The sequence below is a fragment of the Eubalaena glacialis genome, chromosome X (assembly GCF_028564815.1).
Source record: "Eubalaena glacialis isolate mEubGla1 chromosome X, mEubGla1.1.hap2.+ XY, whole genome shotgun sequence".
In the NCBI taxonomy this organism is placed as follows: domain Eukaryota; kingdom Metazoa; phylum Chordata; class Mammalia; order Artiodactyla; family Balaenidae; genus Eubalaena; species Eubalaena glacialis.
This window is the reverse complement of record NC_083736.1, coordinates 119360749-119385409: the sequence shown is the minus strand read 5'-3', so window position 1 is coordinate 119385409 and position 24661 is coordinate 119360749. Positions and strand designations below refer to the sequence as shown.

General features: G+C 37.3%; 1 protein-coding gene and 1 long non-coding RNA gene across 2 annotated transcripts in view; both read left to right on the top strand.

Annotated features, from left to right (window-relative positions):
- LOC133081542 (uncharacterized) overlaps positions 1-24661 on the top strand; it is a 135863-nt gene that overhangs the window by 43026 nt on the left and 68176 nt on the right. The window lies entirely within an intron of this gene.
- Positions 13056-14018, top strand: LOC133082645 (olfactory receptor 5T17-like). Its single transcript, XM_061179312.1, has one exon. It carries the CDS (start codon positions 13056-13058, stop codon positions 14016-14018), a length of 963 nt encoding a protein of 320 aa, XP_061035295.1.

Genomic DNA, 24661 nt, shown 5'->3' with positions numbered 1-24661 from the left:
CCTATACACTAATGATGAAAAATCTGAAAGAGAAATTAAGGAAACACTCCCATTTACCATTGCAACAAAAAGAATAAAATACCTAGGAATAAACCTACCTAAGGAGACAAAAGACCTGTATGCAGAAAAGTATAAGAAATTGATGAAAGAAATTAAAGAAGATACAAACAGATGGAGAGATATACCATGTTCTTGGATTGGAAGAATCAGCACTGTGAAAATGACTATACTACCCAAAGCAATCTGCAGATTCAATGCAATCCCTATCAAACTACCACTGGCATTTTTCACAGAACTAGAACAAAAAATTTCACAATTTGTATGGAAACACAAAAGACCCCGAATAGCCAAAGCAATCTTGAGAAAGAAAAACGGAGCTGGAGGAATCAGGCTCCTGGACTTCAGACTATACTACAAGGCTACAGTTATCAAGACAGTATGGTACTGGCACAAAAACAGAAATATAGACCAATGGAACAGGATAGAAAGCCCAGAGATAAACCTTATTTTTGATAAAGGAAGCAAGAATATACAATGGAGAAAAGACAGCCTCTTCAATAAGTGGTGCTGGGAAAAATGGACAGCTACATGTAAAAGAATGAAATTAGAACACTCCCTAACACCATACACAAAAATAAACTCAAAATGGATTAAAGACCTAAATGTAAGGCCAGACACTATAAAAATCTTAGAGGGAAACATAGGCAGAACACTCTATGACATAAATCACAGCAAGATCCTTTTTGACCCACCTTCTAGAGAAATGGAAATAAAAACAAAAATAAACAAATGGGACCTAATGAAACTTAAAAGCTTTTGCACAGCAAAGGAAAACATAAACAAGACTAAAAGACAGCCCTCAGAATGGGAGAAAATATTTGCCAATGAAGCAACTGACAATGGATTAATCTCCAACATTTACTAGCAGCTCATGCAGCTCAATATCAAAAAAGCAGGCAACACAATCCAAGAGTGGGCAGAAGACCTAGGTGGACATTTCTCCAAGGAAGATACATAGATTGCCAACAAACACATGAAAGGATGGTCAACATCACTAATCATTAGAGAAATGCAAATCAAAACTACAATGAGGTATCACCTCACACCTGTAAGAATGGCCATCATCAAAAAATCTACAAACAAGAAAGGCTGGAGAGGATGTGGAGAAAAGGGAACCCTCTTTCACTGTTGGTGGGAATGTAAATTGGTGCTGCCACTATGGAGAAAAGTATGGAGGTTCCTTAAAAAACTAAAAATAGTCCTACCATATGACCTAGCAATCCCACTACTGGGCAGATACCCTGAGGAAACCATAATTCAAAAATAGTCATGTATCACGGTGTTCATTGCAGCTCTATTTACAGTAGGCAGGACATGGAAGCAAACTAAGTGTCCATCGACAGATGAATGGATAAAGATGATGTGGCACATATATATAATGGAATATTACTCAGCCATAATAAGAAACGAAATTGAGTTATTTGTAGTGAGGTGGATGGACCTAGAGACTGTCATACAGCGTGAAATAGGTCAGAAAGAGAAAAATAAATACCGTACGCTAACACATAAATATGGAATCTAAAAAAAAAAAAAAAAGGTTCTGGAGAACCTAGGGGCAGGACAGGAATAAAGACACAGATGTAGAGAATGGACTTGAGGACACGGGGAGGGGAAGGGTAAGCTGGGACGAAGTGAGAGAGTGGCATGAACTTATATATACTACCAAATGTAAAATTGATAGCTAGTGGGAAGCAGCCACATAGCACAGGGAGATCAGCTCGGTGCTTTTTGACCACCTAGAGGGGTGGGATAGGGAGGGTGGGAGGGAGACACAAGAGGGAGGAAATATAGGGATATATGTATATGTATAACTGATTCACTTTGTTATAAAGCAGAAACTAACACACCATTGTAAAGCAATTATACTCCAATGAAGATGTTAAAAAAAAAAAAAAAGATGGTGCTGTCTCATCCTTCATGACTTCATTTTTACACTTCAGCCAGAGAGAGAATACAATTGTTACTGGTTGAAATCCCCACTGTAAGTTTTGTAAACGTGGACAGTAAAACCAAGGCTGGAAATAATTGGAAAAGTGTTGTAGAAAGAGAACCTTAAATGTCAAGCTGTGAAATGGGAAATTAATCCAGTAAGACTGGGAAGAAATATGAGTATATTGAGAAGGGAGTGACACAGTGAGAACTTTGCTTCTCGATTGGGAAACAGAAACAAAACTGATTCTCAGGGTCCTTATCCTTTGGGTTTCAATTATTAAGTGAAAACTACACCAAGATTGGGCCCTAGATCTGACCTCTTTCTTGCTATCTATGCGAATATGCAAGTTACAGCAAGGAAAAAAGGCAAGAGTGGAAGATGTAGTATACCTGTTCTCTTTACAGCCTCCTGGGTTCTGCAGCCTTCCTTTTCTAGCTTCACTCAATTTCACTGTCCTTTCCCATAATTTGGTAACCAGCCCTTACGAGAGGGAATTTAAAATCCATAAATGTGGAGCAAAGAGCATTTTTTATGCCATAAAAGATCATTGAGGTCGAACAGAGACATTAGAGTTAGCATTGACAATCACAAGTTGAGACCCTCACCAACCTGAAGGCAAGGTACTGCGCCAGAAGGTCTCTCAGATTAAATTCCTGTCCAGATTGCTGAGTCTGTGTCTTGGGAGTTCTGTCCTAGATGCCTTTTGGAAACCATGGGAGAGAAATCCCAGTGTAGTGGCAAAATTCCTTCTCCAAGGGATGACTGATCTTCCTCAACATTACCTTTGGTTTAACCCCTCTCTTTGGACTGTTCATCGTCTTGTATACTGTCATCATGATGGGGAACCTGGACATGGTCACTCTCATGGGGGTTAGTCTCAATTTATCTTTCAGTTTTGCCTAGATTTTAGCCATTCAATTTCTCCATTCTCAAATTTCTAGCAAAGGTGTTTTCCAAGCCTGGGCTACACTTCTCTTTCTGAGGTCCTAAAGCACAATGAGAATCTTAAGCATCTTGTGTATCACAGCGTTCTTTCTCTTAACATGAGTGACCTGTGATGACTTTGTCACTATCTGTGGCCCTTTATTCTCCCTTGTCACTAGTCCAAGAGATTCAACTGACCATCAACTCAGGAGTCCTCCCAGCTCTTATATTCCACCCCTCCTTCTTCAGTTCTCACTTCTGCTCACTTCGGTGCCATTCCTCCCAAGTTCAAGCTGATTTCCAAAACATGATTTCCAGCTTTGAACTCCCTGATTTCACTAACTGCAATACAATTCTTCTCAGCCTGTGCTATGGAATCACCTACCTCCACCCCACGATCCTGACATGGTTACTTCCTGGGAAGAGAGAGGGTGTTTTCTGGTTCTACAGTGAGGTGATCTCCATGCCAAAACAAAAGATCTGGAGAAAAAAGTTTTGATAGAATTTTTTTCAGAATTCCATCCATCATTCTTTTCCACCTGTTCAGATGAAACTTTCATTAAAAGTTTTGAGGTATCATTAGTCTAGTTCATTAAAAGTAAACAACATTTTACAATAGTCCCTTAATGTAGACTATATATTTTATGAAGTCCAATGAAGTAACACATTTCATATCAAAGGCATTGCTTTTAATACACTACCATTAATGAAATATTTGCTTGAAGGTAAGAAGTGTGTTTAAATCTTTATTATTAAAGTGTTAATGTGCAAATAAGGGCTTGTTTTCTTGTCTCTGATGAGTCTCAGAAATTTCTACATGACTCATATAGGTACAAACTTGTACTATCTGTTTCAATAGCATAGCTGGTTCCCATATTATGATCCCATGGAAACAAAGTCCCTTATATAGGAAATTGAGGTTCAGATAGGTTATATCCCAAGGTCAACACAGATGGTGTGGTAGTGCTGGGATTGTAACCTTTTTATGTTTGTTTCCCAAGCTTCTGCTCCTTGCACTACATATTTCTAACCTGATATCAGGGAGTATGTCCAGTAAATGGGGATTTGCTTGGTGGTATATCATTCATAGGGTGCTTTAAAAGATCTTGAAATTTTAAGTGGCTTGATTGACCATTTGGACTTCAGAGATTGTGAAAGACTTAAACCTCACATATAGCAACAAAGGCTGCATGCTTTTTGAATCAACCATTTGGAACCTGAAATGTGATGTTTATTTTAGCTGAAGCAAAATAAAAATATTACATCTCTCCAGTCATAATGGAAGTCAGTGAGAAAATATGATTTTCTATATGGTAGGCTATTCACTTTACATTCAACTTGTTATGAATGCATTTAATCTATAACCCCTGCATGACTGGTACGTAATTTCCTCCTGCAATCACTTACATATTTCCTTGTTGTACAATAAATTTTAAGTTCACCAGTCCCCATTGCTAGGATAGTGCACTGCATGAGCTCAGAAGGCACTCCATAAATAGCCAATGACTTTATCTCTGGCTTATGTTTCTCTATTTCCCAAGTCCTTTCATTCCACCACTAGAAGGTCTAATCCACAACATGGTAATCATAATCATCTTGACCTCCCTTTAGTTAGTAATGTAGTCAAGTGCCTTTATTCTTTTGGCTGTAAACCATTTACATCCAAATGCATTTGTCTGAAACTGTAAGAGCTTCCAGGGAGAGCTTCCAGGGCAGAAATGTTTTTTGTTTGTTTTGCTGAGTAGTTAGTATTCCATTGTATGGCTGTACCACAGTTTGTTTTACCACTCATCCATTGAAGGATGTTTAGATTGTTTCCAATTTTTCACTATTATGAACAAAGCTGTTATAAACAATTGTATATAAATTTTTATCTGAGTATAAGTTTTTGTTTCTCTAAGAAAAATTACCAAGAGTACAATTGCTTGGTCATATGGTAGGTGCATTTTTAACATGATAAGAAACTTCCAATAAGTTTTCTAGAGTGGCTGTACCATTTTGCATTCCCAAGAACAATGTATAAGAATTCCAGTTGCTCCACATTCTCACCAGACTAGTATTCCAAAAGACATTCTAATAGGTGTATAGTGTTATCTTGTTTTTAATTTGCATCTGCCTAATGACAAATTATGTTAAATATCTTCTCCTGTGCTTATTTTCTATCTGTATATTCTCTTCAGTGAAATGTCTGCTTATGCCTTTTGCCCATTTTTTAATTGGATTGTTTTTTTACTATTGAGTTTTCAGAGTTATTTATATATCCTGGATACAAGTCCTTTGTCGGATATATGAATTGCAAATATTTTCTCCCAGTCTTTGTCTTTTCAACTTCATGGCAGCACCTTTGACAGAGAAAAAGTTCTTAATTTAACAAAGAACTTATTTATTTTTTTCTTTTATATATCATGGTTTTCATTTCCTTTCTAAGAACTTTTGCTTAAACTCAGATTATATAAGTTTTCTCCTATGTTTTCCATAAGCTTTAAAGCTTTACATTTTACATTTATATCTATGCACCATTTGGAGTTAATTTTTGTATCAGGTGTGAAGTTGAGGTCAGAGTTCATTTTTATTTTTATTTTTTTCCATATGAATGGCCGTTTGTTCCATTTGATGAAAAGACTACAATTCCTCCAATGAATTGCTTTTATACCTTTGTCAAAGACCAAATGGCCACATTTGCATGGGTCTATTTCCCAACTATCTATTCTGGTCCATTGATCCAAGGGTCTATTCCTTTGCCAATGCATACTGCATTCATTACTGTAGATTTATTCAAAGTCTTAAAACCTGTTAGTGTGAGTCCTTCAACTTTGTTCTTTTTCTCAAAATTGTTTTAGCTATTTTATTTTCTTTTTCCTTTTATATAAAATTTAGAATATAGAAATTCCTATTGTCTATAGTAACAATAACCACAAAATTCTGCTGGGATTTTCACTGCTATTGCATTAAATTTATAGATTACTTTGGGGAGACCTGGCATCTTTATTACATTGAATCCTCCAATCCATGCTCATGGTATGTCTCACCATTTATATCTTCCTTGAAATCTTTCATCAGAATTTTATAGTTTTCAGCATACAAATCCTATACAAGTTTGTTATATTAATACTTAGCAATTTCTTTTTTGGACCCATTTAAAATGATATACATATATTTTCATAATTTTTACTTCTAATTGTTCATTGCTTGAATTTAGAAATACAATTAACTGTTTGCAGATGACATGATACTACACATAGAAAATTCTAAGGATGCCACTAGAGAACTACTAGAGTGCACCAATGAATTCAGTAAAGTTGCATGATATAAAATTAATATACAGAAATCTGTTACATTTCTATACACTAACAATGATGTATCAGGAAGAGAAATTAAGAAACAATCCCATTTACCATCACATCAAAAGGCATAAAATACCTAGGAATAAACCTACCTAAGGAGGCAAAAGACCTGCACTCCAAAAACTATAAGACACTGATGAAAGAAATTAAGGAAGACACAAATAAGACTTCCCTGGTGGTCCAGTGGTTAAGACTCCACACTCCCAATGCAGGAGGCATGAGTTGAATCCCTGGTCAGGGAACTAAGATCCTGCATGCCACACTGCATGGCCAAAAACTAGAACAAATAATTTTAAAATTTGTATGGGAACACAAAAGACCCTACATAGCCAAAACAATCTTGAGAAAGAAGAACAGAGCTGGAGGAATCATGCTCCCCGACTTCAGACTATACTACAAAGCTATGATAATCAAAACAGTATGGTACTGGCACAAAAATAGATACATAGATCAATGGAACAGGATAGAGAACCCATAAATAAACCCACACACTTATGGTCAATTAATCTATGACAAAGGAGGCAAGAATATACAATGGAGAAAAGACAGCCTCTTCAATAAGTGGTGCTGGGAAAACTGGACAGCTACATTTAAAGGAATGAAATTAGAACATTCTCTAACACCATACACAAAAATAAACTCAAAATGGATTAAAGACCTAAATGTAAGACCAGATACTATAAAACTCCTAGAGGAAAACATAAGCAGAACACTTTTTAACATAAATCACAGCAATATCTTTTTTGGATCCGTCTCCTGAAGTAAAGGAAATAAAAGCAAAAATAAACAAATGAAACCTAATTAAACTTAAAAGTTTCTGCACAGCAAAGGAAACCACTGAGAAAGTAAAAAGACAACCTGCTGAATGGGATAAAATACTTCCAAATGATATGACTAATAAGGGATTAATATCCAACATATATGAACCGCTCATACAACTCAACATCAAAAAAACAAACAACCTGATTAACAAATGGGCAGAAGAACTGAATAGACAATTTTCCACAGAGGAAATGCAGATGGCCAACAAGAACATGAAAAGATACTCAACATCCCTAATCATCAGGGAAATGCAAATCAAGACCACAAAGAGATATCACCTCACACCTGTCAGAATGGTTATTGTCAAAAAGACCAAAAATAATAAATGTTGGCAAGGATGTAGAGAAAAGGGAACCTTCATATGCTGTTGGTGGGAATGTAAATCGGTGTAGCCACCGTGGAAAACAGTATGGATGTTTTTCAAAAAGCTAAAAATAGAATTACCATATGACCCAGAAATCACTCTCTTGGGTATATATCCGAAAAAAACAAAAACACACACTAATTCAAAAAGGTACATGAACCCCAATGTTCATAGCAGCATTATTTACAATTGCCAAGATATGGAAGAAATCTAAGCGTCCATCAGCAGATGAATGGATAAAGAAGACATCGTATATATATGCAGTGGAATACTACTCAGCCATAAAAAGAATGAAATTTTGCCATTTGCAGCAACATGGATGGAGGTGGAGGGCATTATGCTAAGTGAAATAAGTCAGACAGGGAAAGACAAATACTGTATGATATCACTTATATGTGGAATCTAAAAATTACAACAAGCTAGTGAATATAACAAAAAAGAATCAGACTCACAGATATAGAACAAACTAGTGGTTACCAGTGGGGGCGGGGGGAGAGGGGCAACATAGGGGTGGGGGAGTGGGAGGCACAAACTATTGGGTGTAAGACAGGCTCAAGGATGTATTGTACAACATGGGGAATATAGCCAATACTTTGCAATAACTGTAAATGGAAAGTAACATTTAAAAATTGTGTAAAATATTTAAAAAATACAAAGAGGGGAAACACATTTGGGTATCATCAAGACTATTCCTCATGTCCTCCAGAAATGCATGGCACAGATGGAGAAATGTCAGAAAGGTCACTCACTTTGGCATTGCAAGGAAGGAAATGCTTTCAGCGAGGCATAAATCCACAGCCTTCACAATTTGGAGAACTAATTTACTCCATTGACCCTATCAAATAGTTAGGGATGGTGCAATGCTCACTAATAAACACCTATGAGAAAAAAAGCAGGGACTACACTGATGCCATTGTTAGAAATCCTTATAAATTAGGCATTTTATGGCACCATCAGAATTTTGCTTCTAGCCATTGAGAGATATTTGGAGTTTGAGAAGTAGTTAGTGTGCAAGGCTGAGTGCCCAGAAGGTATTGCATCTACGGTATTCAAATGTCTACAGGCAGTGACAATAGATAAAGACATCCCCATTAATATATCACAACATGGGAAAGAGATACAGGTCTCTACATGAAAACATTCAGGCTCCAATTTGGTCTGCTGGCACATTACTTCATTCGTCCCTGAGCATTAATGAGTTAGCCTTTAAGTTGTTATCCCATAACCTCCATTTCAGCAAAGGCTGCAGTCGTGATGAACAAAATGGCTCATTTTACCCTGTGCGGTGTAATGCCCCAAGATAATTAAATTTGGGGGCAGCGTTCTTCAATATGTGAGTCAGCCCATCATGCCATAACAGAAGCTCATAAACTGGTTCAAATATCACCTAATGTACCACAATTTAACTTGAAGAAAAAAATACTTTCTCCTTTAAATGGCTACAAAATCTGCACAGCCAAGCAACAGAATTAAATGAATCTGCCCACAAGAGACATGTCTATAAAGTCTACTTTTTAAACAATTTTCTTGCTTTAAAATCAATAGTTTTAGCCCTTAAAATGCATAACAACTTGGTATTTTCTATAAAAGCTGTTAATGAGCCAGCACCAAAGGAGATTGAAGCTGCTTTTGCCTTCCAAATGAGAGACTATGTGTGTATGCGTGTGAGCACATCCACACGTGTGCATGTATTGGGGAGTGGGAATGGAGTGTATGCAGGGGATATTATTAATTTACTATTGATTTTGTATTCCCAGGTCCTAGCACAATGAAAAGCATATGAAAGATATTTAATAAACATTTATTGAATGGAAAAAATAAAACAAATGCATAGAACCAAATCCAGTCTGATAAAAAATGAAACAGTATGGTACAAGGCAGCTGGCTGCCACATATATCTCAGGTACAAGTGTATTTTATTAGAACACTGAGTGGCACTCAGAGACTTTACTGACCACATAAAAACTAATTAAATAATTCTTTAATGTTTAAAGTAATTTATAGTTTATAATCAAAGTAAAAGGTTGAGTAAACAAGGTAATATGACAGATCATAAAATGAGAAATATATTCTTACTACCATCTTCTGTATTGGTCATTTATCCTTAATTCCTAGAATCCATATGTTTGGGGAAGCAACTGGTATTTTAATTGTGGGTAAGACTTTTTAATATGACTAAGAATGTATTTTAGATAAAAAGTTTATAACACAGTATATCTCATAGTCAAGTTGATTCTTCCAACTCTTCCCAAAACATCTCAGTGGTGACTGCAGGTCCCCCAACTCTCAGTATGAGTCAGTGAAAACACCCCATTGGGGATGGCTCTGCTTACTGCTTCAGCCATCTTGGACGTCACAGCTGCTCAGTCCTTGAGCTTACTTTCCTCAGCATCTCAGGAGACCAGTCACAAAGACAGAAACTTTGCTATATTAATGATTCTGCCAATTACACAGAAAAGGCCAAGCCTGGAGGGGGAAGTGGGGAGGGAAGTATAACTTGGAGCTTAGTTCCAGAGGCTTTACTGTTGTGGGCACACAAACTTATCTGCGCTTGCCAAGGGAACATCTGGAGAAAGCCCAACCACTGATGCTGAGCTGAAGCATTTTCAATGAGTACAGAAACAGAAAAGTGACTGGTGAATATTTGTGACTTCTAGAGACATTCAAAGAATAAAGGTGGGTGATAAAGGACAGGGGTGCTTGCAGATTAAACTTTGAATGTCCCACTATTCAGTCATTCCTAGTCAACTTTCTTCCACCTGGAGATGGCAGCTCTGGGTGGAATTTAGGAGACCTCGGTTCTATTCCTGACAATGTCACTAAGCATCTGGGTGTACTCTGGACTTTGTATGGCTAGCTTCTCTCCATTCAGATTCTAGCTCCTAATATCAACTCCTCAAGCAGGTTTTACCTTCCACTCTACCTAATGTTGCCTTTCCAAACTCTGAGTTCTCTCTATTCCGTTAGCTTGTTTGGTTTTCTTTATAATTTTATTATTCAAATATTATTTATGTATTTGTTTGTTTGTTAGTTGGTTGGCCATCTCTTCCTTTAGATTGTAAAGTCCATGAGAATACCCGTAGTGCCTATCACATTGCCTGGAACACACCAAGCATCCAATGAATATTAGTTGAGTGAATGAATGCATGCATGTCCAAGAACAAAGTACATAACTTTTTGTGGCTTCAATTCATCGTCGATAAAATTAAGAGAAACCATCTTGATTATTTCCAAGATTAGCATGAAAACAGAGAAAGGATGGATTTGTAAATCCCTTGGGAAAAAACTAACAATCTCTAATTGTATGACTCTATATTTAGAAAAGACAACATGGATACAACAATAGCATTAGAATATTGCAGAACCATATTTGAATGTAGATTCTGTCACTTAACAGCTATGAAATCTTGAACAAGGCACTGAAATTCTCCAAGCCTCAGTTGCCTGGTTTGTAAGATGGAAATGCTAATAATAGTAGTTACTTGCTAAGGTGGTTAAGAAGATTAAGTAAAATGATTTATGTCAATCACCCAGCATAATGTGTGGCACTTACTAGGTACTTTATTAATGGTATTTATTAATATATTCAGGATAATATTTAAAATTTTAACAACCAGTACTATGTACTGTGGAAATTTCAGTTCCCAAAGATGGCCATAAAGGTGACTTAAATGGAACACCAGCCAAAAGCAGGCAGCCACAACATTGGAGGGGCAGAAGGGCAACAAGCATTAACTTACAGGTTGCTGGAGGATAATCTATTTTTCTCTTCCAGGGTCTCCCTTGTAGCCCACAAGAACATGGAGGCCAGTGTTGTGAAAGCCAAGGTGTGCTGGCAGGTGTCAGGGAAGCACCCAGGGAGGAGGAGGCTCAAGAGCAGCAATTTAGCAATCGTCATAGAACTTTTTAAAAGTTGACATGGCTATCCCAGTGCATGCTTTCTGAATATTTGCCCTGACTATATTTATCTTTATAAAGCATTTTCCTGGAGACTCTCCTTGGATCTTTGCAGTAATCTTGTGAGTACAGAAGAGCAAGTGTTATTATGCCCATTTTACAGGTGAAGATACTATGACCCAGAAAGGACTTACCAACTTCTATAGAGCAAAAAATAGTATGGAATCAGAATTCAAACCCAGATATTCTGACTCTAAATCCAATGATGTAAATTCTCTGTGCAATGCTATAATTTGTCCTTCACTGTCTCAGCTCTTAACAGGAAAAACAATATTAAAATAAAGTACGGTTAGGCATTGTCAATCTTCCTGACTAAGAGAAAGGATAGAAATGGCCCCAAGCAGAATTCAACGTTGTGATTTCTAAGCTGCTCCCTGTGTTCTGATAGGGATATGGATTCCATGTTTCTGAAAGAGGAGGGGTCAGAGGCTGTTACCTACTCCAAGTGGAAGGAATACTGTAGACAGGACACCTGGGTTCGAGTTCTGGCACTTCCATCAAATCCCGGGACAACTTTGGGCAAATTACTTCCCTTTTTGATGTCCTGATTTCTGGATTTCTCCCTCTTGAAAACAGTATTAGATCTTGGAAACAGTATTAGATTAGAGTAGTAGTTCTCACCCTTTTTTCTGCCTCAACACACTGGAGAATCACAACACAATGAGTAGTAACAGGAGCTAAGTTAGGGAAGGATTCTTAAGGAGGCAAATGGCAGAATCTAAAAGGGGCCTATGTGTGGTTTGAACAGACAAACTAGGAGATTCCCAATCATTATAAAAGCTACCACATGCCTAGGGTGCACCAGACACTGTGCTAAGTGCTTTACATGAATTATTTCATCTTCACAGTAAATTAATGAAGTAGGAAAATTTTGGTACTCTCATATTAAAGATGAGGAAACTGAAGCTCAGATAGGTTAACTAGCTTGTCTAAGGTCACACAGCTAGTAAGCCATAGCATAGTATTGGATTCTAAACCCCCTATAATTGACCCTGGACCTTGCCCTCTTACCTCTATATTTTATTGTTTTATATTATATTCCCCCTCCACTCATCCCCTGCTGTCCCTCAAACACACAACTGATAATGAAAGAACTAGTAAGTTTGTAGAGTCCCTCCCATGTCTAAGATTTGTGTCCTTGACTTTATATTCAGGCTAAACTTTAGCTGAGGACAGGTTCGGTGCTGGGAAGAAGAAGTATGTAGAAGGAGGAAGAAAATTAGGATTCACTGAGTACCTGCTTTCTTCCCATGCCTTGCTAGATATTTTACATACACCTACCATCACCTTTAGTCCTTACAACCAGTCTTACAAGATTGGTATTTTATCCCTGTTTACAAAGAAGACTCAGAGAGGTTAAGACACTCCCCCAAGGTCACAGAGAAAATAAATGGCAAAATTTGAGATTAAGAACCATTCTTCTGACTTCAAATTCCATCCTCATACCTTTAAACGTTGTATACAATAGGCTGGAGGGTAGCAAGAAATAAGTGAGCCAGGACGAAGTATTTGTCACAGTTGACACACACAACTGTGTGTGTCATGTCCTAGGTAGCCAGGACCAGATCCTACAGGTCTCTGTTTAAGGACTTGAGCTGTACACGTCTCCCTATTGTCATGCATATCCCTCCCACAGACCTGCAGTGGCCCAATGGGAGCAGGCAATGCCAGTGACTTGAGCGAATTCTTCCTTGTGGGCTTCACCAATGAGCTTCAGCTTCAGCCCATCCTCCTTGCCCTCTTCTTCCTCATCTATGCAGTCACAGTAGTTGGAAACCTGGGCCTCCTTGTTCTCATTGTGGTGAGCTCCCGACTCCACACTCCCATGTATTTCTTCTTCAGCAACCTGTCCTTTATTGATTTCTGTTATTCTTCCATCACTGTCCCCAAAATGTTGATGAGGTTTTTCTCTGGTTGCCAAACCATCTCCTTCTCTGGTTGTGTGGTCCAGACAAGCTGCTTTGTGATCTTTGCTGTCACTGGGTTCTTCCTCTTGGCCTCCATGGCCTATGACCACTATGTGGCCATCTGCAGTCCTCTGCTCTACCATATCCTCATGTCCCCAAGGTTCTATTTGCAGCTAGTGGCTGCCAGCTATGCAGTGGGCCTAATGAACACAGTGCTCCTCACTAGCACAACCTTTCATCTGACCTTCTGTAAGTCCCATGTCATCACTCATTACTTCTGTGATATTTCTCCCCTTTTAAAACTCTCCTGTTCTGACACACAGGTCCTTCAGCTTCTCCTGTTTGTTTGTGGTGGTTTTAATGTGTCTGTGTCCCTGACAGTAGTCCTGGTCTCCTACACATGTGTCTTCATGGTTATTATAAGAATCCCCTCAGCCCAGGGCAAACACAAGACATTCTCCACTTGTGCATCCCACCTGACTGATGTCAGTTTGTACTATGGAACCACGGTATTCATTTACTTGTGCCCAACCTCTGAGTACTTACTAGGCAGGGAAAGGCTGGTCTCTGTATTTTACACAGTGGTCATCCCCATGCTCAACCCCATGATCTATAGTCTGAGGAACAAAGATGTGAAGGAAACAGTTGGGAATGTTCTCAAGAAGACCTCACAATTCTTCCCCCTCCCCATACCCAGATTTCCATGATGTTCAATGCAATAAAGGAAGGACAGAGAAGGGAAGAAGAGGTAGGTGATGTATTTTTGGCCACCAACCATGTCTCAAGCATTATTCTAGGAATTTTAAATAGGTTAGACCTTGAATCCTCTCCACAACTCTGGAAGTCAAATATTATTATTTTAATTTTACAGATGAGGAAACTGAGGCCCTGAGTGATTTGGAGATTTGTCCAAGGTCATATAGCTTGAATGCAGTGGAAACTAGATTTCAATTCAGGACTGCCTGACTCTGAAACTCCCTTTCTACTACATTACACTGTCTCTGCATAAGGCAAGATGCCGCCCTCTCTATTAACCTTCAGGGTCCAAGGTTTCCGAATTTTTTCCCTTTCTGGTAAATCTGGTCTCTCAAATTTATATTAGTTTCTGTCCCCTAAGACCCACTCCCTTTCCCATAGCCAATTCTTTATCTGTGGCTTTGTATTATGCCTGATCTGGTCATTAAATTAATGAACACGTTGTATACAGAGCCCTATACCAGATGCAGGGGTGGAGAGGGATAACAAGGAAGAAATCTATGGTCACTAACTTTTGGCATCTTTCAATTAATTTATGGAAGACAGAAGATCCCACCCAAAAGGCAACTGAACTATGACTTTTCATTTAAATTGACATTTATTGAGTCCTTTCTATGTGATAAATGCCAAATCAGTTACCTCATAATCCTCCTAAGAACTCTGTGATATAGGTACTATTGTTGCTCCCATTTTACAGATGAGAATACTATAGCTAAAAAGCATTAAGTAACTCACTCAAGGTAACACAGCTAATTAATGGTTAATACAGGAGTTGAATCCGGGTCTCTTAGTCCAAAGAGCTTATGTCCTTTCCATTCTGTTATATCACCTCCTGTATTACTGGGGTGCCTATCAATAAGCACCAAGGGATATAAGCTGTGAGGCTGGGACTCAAGGCAAAGGAAGCAGAATGGATTGGGTTCATAAGAGAGCCTCTAGGAAGAGGTGGGTGGTTTGAATAAAATCTATGAAGAGTGAGGAGTGGTAAGAATGGATGAGTAGTGAAGGGAATGAGGAGATCTTGGAATCAAAGGCTGAGATAATAGAATCTAGATGCATAAAAGGCTGGTTTGGCTGGAACAGGGTAGAAGGCAAATTTAGAAGCAAAGGTTATTGACAAAATGGGGTGATGTTTGGGTAGGGCGGATATACCTTCTTTGTAGGTCTTGCTAACATCTAAACAATTCCTTACTACCATACGTGAGGAAGTTCTAAATAGAGCTCTGATTTCCCTAAATTGACCCAAGATGGCTTTGAGTGGGTGAATACTTACAGTTGTGGTAAGAATCATATTTTATGGAGGCCAAGACCTCCATAAAACTTTACTCTAGCTTTACTCTGTTCTCTGTCTACAGTCCACACTACTCAGATTAGCCAGACGACCAACAAATGTGAGGCCATGATTACAAGAAGCTATCAGGGAATTACTTCCTGACTCAAAACTTGTCGTCCAGTTAGGTTTGGGCAAGGTCTAAACAAGTGTGACCTAGTGTAGTCGCTTCAAGTCTAAAGGCAGCCAGACCTAGAGGAGGATCTTGTTTTCTGACACCTTCCTTATTGGGAATGCCTCTGTCCTAGAGCAGACTTTTCTCTATTTTATCATTTGCCTGGACTATTGCAGTAGCCTCCTAACTGGTCTCACTTCCTCCAGGCTTGCCCTGACCAATTTATCCTCCACACTGCTGCCTTATGATTACTCTAAGCAGAAGTCTGACTACATCCACTGTTCTACTTTAAACTCTTCAATGGCTTTTCATTGTCCTCGGAATAAAGTCCAAATCCTTTAACTTACAGATCCCCCACAATCAGAATCTTACCTCTCAAACTTTATCTTTCACAACCCCTCTTCCCTTCCCCATACTTCATATCCTCCCCTTTGCACTTACTATTTTCTTCATTCAAAACACCCTCACTTTTCAGCAGTGAAAGATACTCCCCATATTTTTAATCAAGACCTTCCTCCTGAGCTGACCAAAAGTGTTCACCCCTTCCTTGGAACTTTAGAACCAATGATTACAGCATGCAATCATCCTATACTCCTATACTACCTTATTCTATTCCATTTTTCTTATACCCATATCTTGCTTCCTCTACTAGATTGTATGCCTTGTAGGGGAAGAACAAGGTGTCTCATACCTATGTAACCACCTCAGTGCCTGGAGCCAAGTTGGCATTAATGAAATGTTGTTCATGGGAAGAATAAGAACTTTTCACTGGGCTTTGCCATAGGCATTTGTGTCTACTTCTGAACCCTCTGAAAAGCCAGAGGGGTATTACTAATTCACCCCCTCCTTTCCTTTTTCAATAGTCTACCTCCCCTCCAGTATTTACTTCCCGTTTGACCTTTTCTTATGCCTCTGCCCGCGCCCCCCACCCCAGCATTATAACTCAGCATTTGCAAATACATTGCTTTCTATTGATTTGATGTGTGTGTGTTGTATTCCATCCAGATTACAGTTCTTTGGGAAAATGGATGACATCTGTATTTGACTTTCCCAGTAATAGTGAGCTGTGCAAAGCAAGCGCTCATTGGGTGAACAAATATGTGCCTGTAGCTGAAGAGGGTTTATGTGGAGCTCAAAGCAGGGCAGAGTTAAATAGATATGAGTTTAAGAAGGGAATAGGGAGCTAGCATTTATTGTGAGCCTAGCAAATGCCAGACACTATGATAAATCCATAGATTATCTCATTTAATCCTCACAACAAACTGATTTAAATTTTTTTTAAATTAAGACTTTATTTTTTAGAGCAGTTTTAGGTACACAGCAAAATTCAAGGAAAAGTACAGAAAGTCCTCATATATCCTCTGCCCCTACATATGCATAGCCTCCCCCATTATTAACATTCCCCACCGGAGTGGTACATTTGTTTCAATTGATGAACCTACATTGACACATCATAATCACCCAAAGTTCATAGTTTATATCAGGGTTCATCTTGGTGTTGTATATTCCATGGGTTCAACAACGTGATTTTATCCTGACTTTATCAGGAGTATCAGAGGATTTGTGGCTTGCTCAGTTACACATACACAGACAGTATGGGATAGAGTCAGAATTTTGAACTCAGGTCTGTCTGATTTTAGAGCCTTCATGTTAAACTACTTTTCCAACCTTTATTAGAGTGATCATTTCACTTTTTTAAAATCCTAGGTTTGTGCTATATACATGTGGCATCAAGGCATTGAGAGATGAACACTGGAGACTGAGTCAGTAGCAACACATTTTCTTTGGATTGAGCCCTTGCTTAACACATCTGAGACACAGAGGGAAGAAAGAAATAAAGATAAGGAAGAACGGGAGGAAAGAAAGAAGGAAGGGAGGGAGGGAGGGAAGGAAGAAGGGAGTAAAGAAGGAAAGAAAATATCCTTAAATGTCCTGCCATCCCATTCATTTAGAAAGTGTACAGGTGGGAGTGGAGGGTCACCACACCCTCTGGTCTGCTCTTAGGGCTTTCTCCTGAAACTAGACCCAGGTAGGAGGAGGAGAGATTTCCCAAAAATCACTTCAGCCTCTTGCTCAGATAACGCAGAAAACAGCAATTCTCATAGGAAAACTGCCAAAACTTCTTTAGAAACATATTTTAAGAAAGGGATCCTTGGGAGTGTCTAGAATCTTTAAAGACTTTACCAGTAGCCATATGTTCCTTCAAGAACTTCATGAGGTTCCAATGCCGGGGAGCCCTGCTTAGCTGAAGGAAGGATACTGAGGTCTGGTCCCTACATTGCTCTATAATTGCTCACTCCACCCTGAGACCATTGTCCCTTTGGTGACTTGAAGAAAGTTCCCAAGGGATGCACATTCTAGAAGCAACTGCTTTTCCTTGTGAATGAGGTGACTCCTAATTGTCACTGGCCTTGCCTAGATAATACGACTTGATCAACGTGATTTAGTATTCCTTGTTTGGGCTTCATTCTGAACAGTGTGCCTCACCCTCCAAAACTAAGCCCTCTTGAGAACTTATTGCGAGGGCAGGGCTTGGATTTACTAATATCAGTATTATGTAAAATAGTACTAACAACCAAGCAAGAGCACCTCTGGATGATTGAGTGCCTACAATCCCAGAACTTATTGTTTTACACACAATTTCTCATTGCATTTTACAGACAGAGAAACTGGGGCTCTGAAAGATGAAACAATTTGACAGAACAAGAGAAAAATTGACAGATCCTTATTACTAGAAGGGAAATTTTAAAACACCCTTCTCAGAAACTGATAAAGCAGATACGGAAGAATATATGATATTAAACAGCACAATTATGAAGTTTGAGTTAATACACAAACACACATACATATCAAGTCCTGGGCCCCCAAAATATAGGATACACATTATTTTCAGTCACATTTGAAAGATTTACAAAACTGGAACACAAGTCAAGTATCAAAGCAAGTCTCAAATTCTAAATAAGCAATATAATATTAATAACATTCTCATAAAAATGCAATAAAATAGAAGTTAATAAAAAATACCCCCCAAACCCCCATACATTTAAACAAAAATCCTTCTAAATGGAATAAAGAAGAATTTTAATTAAAATTACACACAATTATTATTGAATGACATATATCAAATTGTAGAGTGTAACTGATGTGATATAAGAAAATGTGATGTATGCAATATGAAACAAAATAGCTGAATGTTAATATGTTAAGCATTCAACTCAAAAAGTTAGAAAAGAATTGTGAAGCGAATCAGAAGAAAGAAAAAGAAAGGAAAGAAATATCAAAACAGAAATTAATGAAATAGGAAACAAAAATAAAAATGCTTAATAAACCCAAAACCTAATTTGTTAAAAGCTTAATAAAATACACAGTATTCTGATAAGATTGAAAAAGTAAAAAAGAATCAAGACCTGAATAATGAATATGAGCAATGATAATAGGGATATTACTAAACATTTTAGATTTTTACAGTAATGAGTATGTTATGAAATATTTTATGCCAATAAATATAAAAACGTTGATGAGATGAGAAATTCTGTAGAAAAATCCAAATTAACAAAATTTTATTCAAGAATAAGTTGAAAACATGAGTAGGCCATTAGACACTGAAGAAGTTCAATCAGTAGCCAACCTCTCTGCCAACAAAGGCACCAATCCCACATTCTTTCACAGGTAAGGTACATCAAACTATCACAGAACAGGAAATCTCTACATTATATAAAATATTCCAGAGAACAGAAAAAACAGGAAAATCTACCCAATCCATTTTATGAGGTTAGTAAAACCTTGAAACCAAAACCAGACAAGCTTGTTTAAAAGACCAAAAATTATATGCCAATCTCATATAATTTGATAAAAATCTCAAAAGTCCTAATTAAAATATTCATTAATTGAACTCAACAAATGTATAAAAATAATACTATACAATCAAATGGGCTTGTTTTCAGGCATTAAATGATAGTCTAACCTTAGAAAATCCATTACTACAAGTCATTACTTAAGCTGATTAAAGAGAAAATAATATGCATTCATCTCAATAGATTTAAAAAATTAAATGAAATCCAACCACTCTCTATGGAAAAAAAAACCCTTGAAACAAATCAAAATAGAGGGAAAAGTTTAATCTGACAATGATAGCTACCAAAAACCTACAATAAACATTATGATTAATGTAGAAGCTTTAGAAACATTTTCATCAGAGCCATGAACAAGATAAGGATAACTGCATTCCAAATTACTATTTAACATTGCATTGGAGAGATCACTGTCAATTCAATAAGACAAAGAATAGAAATAGATTTAAGCACTGGAATGGAAGAAAGTATCATTATTCATAGACTACCTGATTGGTTACATAGAAAACCAAAGAGAATTTTCAGACAAATTATTTTAAGTATTAAGGGTTTTCATAAATATTGTTGCAAAGAAGATATTTTTAGAAACTCAATAATAATCTTATACAGTAGCAAAAACAATTAGAAAATAGAATTTTTTAATAGTTACCATTCACTGGATAAAATGAAGAAAACTGATAACATCAAGTGTTGTTAAGGATGTGGGACAACTCTCAGAACTTTGCATATATTGTTGGTGGAAATGCAAAAATGGTATAGCCATTTTATAAAACAGATTGGCAATTTTTATGAAGTTAAACATACACGTATTATATGACCCAGCAACCCCACCCTAGGAATTTATCCAACAGAAATGAGAACAGGTCCACACAAAGACTTGTCATGTGAATGTTTATAATAGCTTTATTCATTACAGCCAAAAGATGGACACAACCATGAGCTGGTGAATGGATATACTGTGGTACATCCATACAATAGAATACTACTCAGCAATAAAAAGGAAACTACTGATATAAACAAAAACATGGGTGAATCTGAAAAACATTATGCTGGGTAAAAGAAGTCAGGCACAAAGGCCTATATACCATATATAATAATTCCACTTATATAAAATTCTAGAAAAAGACAAACTATTGTGAAAAGAAATATATCAGCAGTTGCCAGGGACCCAGTGTGAGTGGAAGAGATTTATTTCAAGGGGCATGAGGAAACTTTTTGGAGTGATGAAAATGTTCCACATCTTGATTGTAGTGACCATTGCACAACTGTATACATTTGCCAAAACTCATCACATAATTGGTGAATTTGATTGTTTGTAAATTATACCTCAATAAAACTAGTTAAGTCGTGTGGTAGTTCTATTTTTAGATTTTTAAGGAACCTCCATACTGTTCTCCATAGTGGCTGTATCAAGTTACATTCCTACCAACAGTGCAAGAGGGTTCCCTTTTCTCCACACCCTCTCCAGCATTTATTGTTTGTAGATTTTTGATGATGGCCATTCTGACTGGTGTGAGATGATATCTCCTTGTAGTTTCAATTTGCATTTCTCTAATGATTAAAGATGTTGAGCATTCTTTCATGTGTTTGTTGGCAATCTGTATATCTTCTATGGAGAAATGTCTATTCAGGTCTTCTGCCCATTTTTGGATTGGGTTGTTTGTTTTTTTGATATTGAGCTCATGAGCTGCTTGTAAATTTTGGAGATTAATCCTTTGTCACTTGCTCCATTTGCAAATATTTTCTCCCATTCTGAGGGTTGTCTTCTCATCTTGTTTATGGTTTCCTTTGCTGTGCAAAAGCTTTTAAGTTTCATTAGGTTCCATTTGTTTATTTTTGTTTTTATTTCCATTTCTCTAGGAGGTGGATCAAAAAGGATCTTGCTGTGATTTATGTCATAGAGTGTTCTGCCTATGTTTTCCTCTAAGAGTTTGATAGTGTCTGGCCTTACATTTAGGTCTTTAATCCATTTTGAGTTTATTTTTGTGTATGGTGTTAGGGAGTGTTCTAATTTCATACTATTACATGTACCTGTCCAGTTTTCCCAGCACCACTTATTGAAGAGGGTGTCTTTTCTCCACTGTATATGCTTGCCTCCTTTATCAAAGATAAGGTGACCATATGTGCGTGGGTTTATCTCTGGGCTTTCTATCCTGTTCCATTGATCTATGTTTCTGTTTTTGTGCCAGTACCATACTGTCTTGATTACTGTAGCTTTGTAGTACAGTCTGAAGTCAGGGAGCCTGATTTCTCCAGCTCCATTTTTCATTCTCAAGATTGCTTTGGCTATTCGGGGTCTTTTGTGTTTCCATACAAATTGTGAAATTTTTTGTTCTAGTTCTGTGAAAACTGCCGGTGGTAGTTTGATAGGGATTGCATTGAATCTGTAGATTGCTTTGGGTAGTAGAGTCATTTTCACAATGTTGATTCTTCCAATCCAAGAACATGGTATATCTCTCCCTCTGTTTGTATCATCTGTAATTTCTCTCATCAGTGTCTTATAATTTTCTGCATACAGGTCTTTTGTCTCCTTTGGTAGCTTTATTCCTAGATATTTTATTTTTTTTGTTGCAATGGTAAATGGGAGTGTTTTCTTAATTTCACTTTCAGATTTTTCATCATTAGTGCATAGGAATGCCAGAGATTTCTGTGCATTAATTTTGTATCCTGTTACTTTACCAAATTCATTGATTAGCTCTAGTAGTTTTCTGGTAGCCTCTTTAGGATTCTCTATGTATAGTATCATGTCATCTGCAAACAGTGACAGCTTTAATTCTTTTCCGATTTGGTTTCCTTTTATTTCTTTTTCTTCTCTGATTGCTGTGGCTAAAACTTCCAAAACTATGTTGAATAATAGTGGTGAGAGTGGGCCACCTTGTCTTGTTCCTGATCTTAGTGGAAATTGTTTCAGTTTTTCACCATTGAGGACAATGTTGTCTGTGGGTTTGTCATATACGGCCTTTATTATGTTGAGGAAAGTTCCCTCTATGCCTACTTTCTGGAGGGTTTTTATCATAAATGGTTGTTGAATTTTGTCGAAAGCTTTCTCTGCATCGATTGAGATGATCATATGGTTTTTCTCCTTCAATTTGTTAATATGGTGTATCACATTGATTGATTTGTGTATATTGAAGAATCCTTGCATTCCTGGGATAAACCCCACTTGATCATGGTGTATGATCCTTTTAATGTGCTGTTGGATTCTGTTTGCTAGTATTTTGTCGAGGATTTTTGCATCTATGTTCATCAGTGATATTGGCCTGTAGCTTTCTTTCTTTGTGACATCTTTGTCTGGTTTTGGTATCAGGGTGATGGTGGCCTCGTAGAATGAGTTTGGGAGTGTTCCTCCCTCTGCTATATTTTGGAAGAGTTTGAGAAGGATGGGTGTTAGCTCTTCTCTAAATGTTTGATAGAATTCGCCTGTGAAGCCATCTGGTCCTGGGCTTTTGTTTCTTGGAAGGTTTTTAATCACAGTCTCAATTTCAGTGCTTGTGATTGGTGTGTTTATATTTTCTATTTCTTCCTGGTTCAGTCTTGGAAGTTTGTGCATTTCTAAGAATTTGTCCATTTCTTCCAGGTTGTCCATTTTATTGGCATAGAGTTGCTTGTAGTAATCTCTCCCACTACTGGGCATATACCCTGAGAAAACCATAATTCAAAAAGAATCATGTACCAAAATGTTCATTGCAGCTCTATTTACAATAGCCAGGACGTGGAAGCAACCTAAGCATCCATCAACAGATGAATGGATAAAGAAGATGTGGCACATATATACAATGGAATATTACTCAGCCATAAAAAGAAACGAAATTGAGTTATTTGTAGTGAGGTGGATGGACCTAGAGTCTGTCATACAGAGTGAAGTAAGTCAGAAAGAGAAAAACAAATACCGTATGCTAACACATATATATGGAATCTAAGAAGAAAAAAAAAAAGGTCATAAAGGACCTAGGGGCAAGATGGGAATAAAGACACAGACCTACTAGAGAATGGACTTGAGAATATGGGGAGGGAGAAGCGTAAGCTGTGACAAAGTGAGAGAGTGGCATGGACGTATGTACACTACCAAACGTAAAATAGATAGCTAGTGGGAAGCAGCCGCATAGCACAGGGAGATCAGCTCGGTGTTTGTGACCACCTAGAGGGGTGGGATAGTGAGGGTGGGAGGGAGGGAGACGCAAGAGGGAAGAGATATGGGAACATACATATATGTGTAACTGATTCACTTTGTTATAAAGCAGAAACTAACACACCATTGTAAAGCAATTATACTCCAATAAAGATGTTAAAAATAAATAAATTAATTAATTAAATTAAAAAAATAAAATAAAAAGATAAAACTAGTTAAAATAAAGCTACCATTCATAATAACAAGCAACACTATTAACCTAAGTAAAACTGTAACAAAAGATGCCCATTATTTTTATGGAAAATATTGTAAGCACTACTGAAGGACTTAAAAGAAGACTTTAATCAGAGGAGATTTATACCATTTTTACATATACAGCAATTCATTAACTTAAAGATGTCCACAATTCCAAAAATTAACCTATCAGTTCAAGGCAATTCCAAACAACGTTCCAACAGGATTTTTCATGAAACTTAACAAGTTGATTCTAAAATTCATATGAAAAATTAAGAAACCAAGAATATCCAGGACAATTATGAAGAAGAATAGATAGGAAGTACTTATCCTACAGATATCAAGACTTAGAAAACTATAGTAATTAAAACAGCGTAGTATTTGCGTAGAGAGAGGAAAACAGATCAGTTGGAGAAAAGGGAGACCCAGACACAAAGCTGAGAATACAGTTGACCTTTGAACAATGCATGGGTTAGGGACATCAACCCTCCTTGCAGTCGAAAATCCATGTATAATTTACAGTCGACCCTTCATATACACACAGTTCCTTCGTATCCCTGGTTCCACGTCTGTGGATTCAACCACGGATAATGTAGTACTGTAGTATTTACTGTTGGAAAAAATCCACATATAAGTAGACCTGTGCAATTCAAACCCATGTTGTTCAAGGGTCAGCTGTATAAGGGACCTTGGTATGTGACAGAACTGACATTGTAGATCATGAGATGAAATGAGGGGCTATTCAGTAAGTGGTGTAGAAACAATTGCTTAATCATATTGGAACAAATAAAATTAATTTCCTATATTTCATCATATATAGAAATAAATTCAAGATGGACTCAATAACAATGTTTTTAAAAAAACTTTTAAAATTTAAAAGAATTTTAGAATAATATATTAATGATATTGGGGTAGGAAAGGATTTTTTGAATAAG

Excerpts from the sequence above, each read along its gene's own strand:
- LOC133082645 (XM_061179312.1), top strand. The coding sequence starts at position 13,056 with ATGGGAGCAGGCAATGCCAGTGACTTGAGCGAATTCTTCCTTGTGGGC.